General features: G+C 63.4%; 1 protein-coding gene across 5 annotated transcripts in view; it reads right to left on the bottom strand.

Moving 5' to 3' along the window:
• Positions 1-3,439: 3,439 nt before the first annotated feature.
• The window catches only part of OSBPL5 (oxysterol binding protein like 5), an 81,138-nt gene continuing 79,522 nt past the window's right edge, over positions 3,440-5,055 (bottom strand). For all 5 annotated transcript variants that reach the window (XM_040466073.1, XM_040466078.1, XM_040466076.1 and 2 more), the window contains exon 22: positions 3,440-4,436. In XM_040466073.1, coding sequence (XP_040322007.1) covers positions 4,298-4,436 — 139 coding nt within the window. In that variant the 3' untranslated portion in view covers positions 3,440-4,297. The remainder of the gene's footprint in view (positions 4,437-5,055) is intronic.

Below are 5,055 nucleotides of genomic sequence, written 5' to 3'. Positions count from 1 at the left end.
TGTCAGGTGCTGAGGCCCACGGAGGAGCATCGTGTCCAGGGTCCGTGGAAGAACTCGGACAACAGCCCAGCTCTGGGTGCCCCCTGCCAGGTCTCACCGCCCAAATCCCCCCCTCCCCCCAACGTTGGACACCGGAGCAGGTGATGGCTGCGTGAAGCTTTGGGGCCCAGCGTCGCCCCCACGTGAGCACGACCTAGGTTCCCTCTGAAGGCACCTGAGATCGGACACACGTTCTGTTCCTGATCGGATAACCACTGGTCTCGACCAGTGTGGGTTTCCCTTGCTATGTTTGCTAAGGGCGGGACAGTTCTTCCTTCGAGACGTTTTTTCCCCGGGGCCTTTCCCACCTTATCAGCCCTCCGCCAGCCTCTGTGTTGCAATGTCAGAGTTTAGTTTACTATTTATTCTGCTGCACAGCCGGAAAAAATATGAGTTTGGGGGACATCACCGCCCAGCTGAGCCCGCACACCAGCAGGCACTCGTGCCCCTCGGGACCCCAGGCCCGGCCCATGGGAACTGGCTGCACTGCGGCGTGACCCCCAAGTCCTGGGTACCCACTCTTGGCACTGTGTGCTCTTTTCGACGGCCTTGAAGGTCATTTCCAGGAGCCGGAGGTCACGTAGCCTCTGACAGCCACGTGACAACAGAGACCTCGGGCCGAACGGTCCTGAGGTCTGGTTGTAAAACGTCAGACACAGAACTTTGAAAGGGTCCAGACGGCTGTGTGTGTGCTCGGCGGGTCTGGAAGGGGCGAAGCCAGCGCGTCTTGGCTCGCGGCTCTCTCCGGGGTCACCCATACTGAGTTTTCACGCCCAGCGGTGACACACGTTTCCTTTTCAAAACAGACCGGTTTAAAATTTGAAAGTGATTCCGACTCGTGAACAATATTGAAGTCATTGTCTAGATGCTGGGCCCCCGGGTGGTACACGAGCGGGCAGCTTTGGGGGGGCACACCGACTCTCCAAGCCCGTGTTCAAAACCTGACGGTCCGCAGACAAAGACAAGTGCCATACGATTTCACTCACGCGTGGAATTTAAGAAACGAAACAGATGAACATGTGAGGAGTGGGGGAGGGGGGAGACGAGAGGGAAACGCAGCAGAGGAGGGAGACTCTCAAAGAGAACAGAGTGAGGGTGACGAGGGAGGTGGGTGGGGGATGGGCACTAACGGGGACACTTGTCTGGATGAGCACCCGGTGTTGCATGCAAGCGATGAGTCACCGACTTCCACTCCCCAAACCAACATTGCCCTGTATTCGAACTAACCAGCGATAAAAACAAAAACCTGATGGTCCGGTGGGGTCAACGTTACTGCCCCTCTTTACTGACGGGGAGAGGCTGTCAGCAGAGGGCACAGCAAGGGACATCACTCTGCTAGTGAGATGCCTTGATGGGACTATGAGTGGTCTGAGGCTCTCCTCCAGTGACAGGGACAGGGGACAGGGGACAGGGAGTCCCTCCCGGGCAGACACACTGCCCCCAGCCGAGTGTCAGGGCCGTGACCTCAGCTCAGGTGGCCACCACAGTCCCCCTGTGTCCCGCATTGGTCCCGCCCTCTCCGCTCAGCACACAGCGTGGAGTTGGGGAGGGGGCTGTTGGGGTGGATGCCCTGGAACCAGGGCGGTGGTGGTTCTTCTGTGGGAATCGGACCCTTTCTCCGGGGGGGTGAACAGAACGTGGCCCTTGCACTCCCCACCCCCCTCCTCGGTCCCCTAACCCTCCTACAACCGTCCAGGACAAGAGCCCCGCACTCCAGGAGGGAACTGGCAGCTGCCTGCTCCTTCTGGGGGTGGGGTGCGAGGGGGATGGTCTCCCAGTCCTGCGGGGACCTGGTCGCTTCTATCAGGAGACCTTGCTCCTAGAAACTGCTGGCAGTTCATCCAAGGAGATGAGAGCTGTCAGTAAGGTGGCTGTCACTGTGTCACAGGGGGAGTCGCATCTCCTCCTGCCCTGGGGTTCCTTGGGGGCAGGGCTGGAAGCGAGGATCATCGCTCCCTCCCGGTCGAGTCTGGCACAGATGGCCGAGAGCCAAGCCAGGTATGTTTTCAAGGAGGCCAGGAAGGGGGGTCTGGGGTGCGGGGAGGGATGGGAGCTGCCGCTCCGGACCCACATCTTTCTAGAAGATCACCGCCAGCATCTCTGTGCCCGAGAGCCAGCCCCGTGCACCCAGACATCACGTCCAAGTCTCTACTATTTCAAGGTGCTGCAATGTGCCCTCGTCACCACCCATTTGGACGTCGGGCCAGCTGTCTCTGTGGGATGAGTCAGCTGTCTTCTTTCCCTGTTGATCTAGAATAATTCTTGGCCCACCAAGGACGCAGAAGTCTTTCCAGAGGCGGTTCTGAGGCTGCGGGGGGCAGGCTGTGCTTGGGTGGGTCGGGCCCGCTCTCTCCAGAGCAACGTGCCGTGGCATCTGCGACCACCTTGAGGGCACCCACTCTCCAATGGGGGTGGCCTCCACCTGAGGGTCCGAGGCCAGTCTGGGGGCAATCCAGCCCCAGAGCTGGGCAGCAAGAGGCAGGCACCCTCAGCCCCGCCCCAGCCCCGCCCAGTCCTGGGGGCCGAGGGGGAGAGGCTTGGAGGGGCGAGGTGCCTCTCTCACTTACTTGCCTCTTTCCCTTCATCTCGCTTCCCCTCCATGTACTCCTAGGGGTGGGCCAGGTCCCCCTTGGCCGGGGCACGTGGGGTCCGTGGCTGGCTGTACCCAGACTCTCCTTCAGGGGCCTCCTGGGCTGTCCCAGCAAAGACAGGGCCCACTCACTCCGGCCCTCATGGCTGGGAGTACCCGGGGCGGTGGCCACGGTGGAGTCAAAGCAAGGGCTGGGTTGGGGACAGCAGGGAGGGGGAGAGGGTGGTTATTGGTGGGGGGGGGGGGGGCAAGAGATCAGGCAAAACGGGCTTCAGGGTCACCCACAGTCTCCGTGGCTCCCTAGACGGGGCAGGGCCACCTATGTCCTCAGCTGGCTTGTCGGACGGTGGATGGGACCCCCGTCTCCCAGCGCTTGCTCCACTGGGTGGGTCTGCTTCCCACAGTTCCCTGCAAACCGCACCCCGTCCTCTCCTGGCCCCTCCTCTCCATCCTCATGGCCTCGGGCCCTCCCTGGGCACCTCCAGCCCCAGGCAGCCCCTGTGGGCACCAAGTCTCTCCTTGGGAAGGCTCCCCCATCTTTCCAGGAGTTCCCCAAGAAGACAGCACGGAACGTGGATGTGTTTACTTCAAGATAAGGGGCGTAGACTCGCCCCCAAACCTGGGCGGGAGGTGCGGGGACAAGAGCCTGCAGCCCAAAACCAGAAAACGAGACCATCCGTGCCGACGGCACGGCCACAACGTAGTTTGAGGCTCTGTGTGTACCTCTACGCGCAGGCGCTCACACACACGTGCACACGCACACGCCCACGGCGGCACCTGACAGAGGAACGGAGGCGGGATGCCAGACGCTGCCTGCAGCCTGCCTAAAATACCGCGTTTATTAAAAAAGTGTAAAACAGGAAGACCGTGCAGCAGTCTGAGCAAAGTGGCGAACTTGGGCTTCCCCGACCCGGGGGATGCGGGGCCAGCGGAGCCGCCCGTGCACCACAGCCCACACGTGCACACCTGTGCACACCTGTGGTCAGGTGTCCCCCCCCCTTGGCTCGCCCAGGCTGCGGGAGGTGGCGCGGGGGGGGGGGGGGGCTCCACTGGCGGGTGTGGTGGGGTCCCGTCCGAACAGCAAACAGAATGAAATCCAAACGCTGTCTCCAGAGTGGCTCCGGCCTGCCCGGGAGTCCACTGGAGGCCCCTCTGTGCGCCTCGGGCAGCGCGGGTCGGGGCTCAGGAAGGAAGGGGCTGTGCGGCAGGACGAGGGAGGCCCCGGGACCCCTGGTGGTTCCAGGTGGCTCCACACAAACTTCCCATTCACCCCTCCTGGGGAGTGACCGTGCAGAGCCTGGGCGGGCGCCCTGTCCCCCGCCTCCGTCACTCTCGCAGGGCGAGTGGGCGCCGGACGGGGAACGAGCAGGCCAGGTGAGCGGGGGCGGGGGGGGGGGGACATGAAAGCTGCATTTGGCGGTAGCGTTAAGGCCGGCCCTGGGTGGAGGGCCCCACGGGAAAGGTCAGCACCTCCCCTGGAGGAGCCTGGATGGCCCCCCAGGTCCTTCCTGCGGTCCTCCTGCCGCCACGGGCCCCTCCAGCCACAGTGGCCGCGCTTGTGGGTCTGTCTGCCTCCCCCGGGCTGGCTTAAAGTGCTAGGTGCCTGGGAGGGAGGGCTGGGGCCGGCCCAGTTCTGCGGGCGATGCCCACGTTGTCCCCAAGGGGCTCCTATTTGAGGACGTAGTTAATGAGCAGCTGACACGCCATGAACACGCAGAGCAGGAACCAGGAGTGCGGGCTCTGTAGGAGGCCTGGGGCCGGCACCTGCCTGGCCCTCGCCGTGGAGCTCAGCATGGCCGAGAGGTGCCTGCAAATGGGGTGGAGGCTGAGCCAGGGCCCAGACAGGGGGGCCTCCCCTCCCCTCAGCGGACGGCTGGTCAACACAGGGGTCCCAGGGCAGGGTCCCAGGTTCCAGGGAGGGAGGGGTCACGGCTGGGGCAGGGGGGGCTCTTGTACCCCCTTTCCCATCCCGCTGTCGGCCTGAGCCGTCTCCCCCTCCCCCAAAGCCATACGTTGGAGCCTGACGCCCAGCACCTCAGAGGTGACTCTTTTTGGAGACGGATTTTTTCAAAAGGTAATTAAGGTAACACGGGGTCACCGGGGTGGGCCCTGATCCCGTGTGACCGGGGTCCTTGTAAGAAGAGGGGATCGGGACACAGACACGCACGGAGGGACAGCCCCGCGAGGACACAGGGAGAGGACGGCCGTCCACACACAGGAGAGGGGCCTCGGGGGGACCCGGCCCCGCCCACACCTGGACCTCGGGCTCCGGCCTCCAGAACGGCAGGGGGGACAGCGCATCCTGTGGTGCGAGCCCCGTCTATGCACGGCGTCACGGCCGCCCCAGGACAGTGACCCCCACCCTGGCCTCGGATTATCATCGTGTGCCTGGAAACTTCTGGCTATTCTCTGGCTACATGCCTCAT

This window comes from Herpailurus yagouaroundi, unplaced genomic scaffold (assembly GCF_014898765.1).
Source record: "Herpailurus yagouaroundi ecotype Mexico unplaced genomic scaffold, PumYag 569, whole genome shotgun sequence".
NCBI lineage: Eukaryota > Metazoa > Chordata > Mammalia > Carnivora > Felidae > Herpailurus > Herpailurus yagouaroundi.
This window is presented reverse-complemented; position numbering and strand designations above follow the sequence as displayed.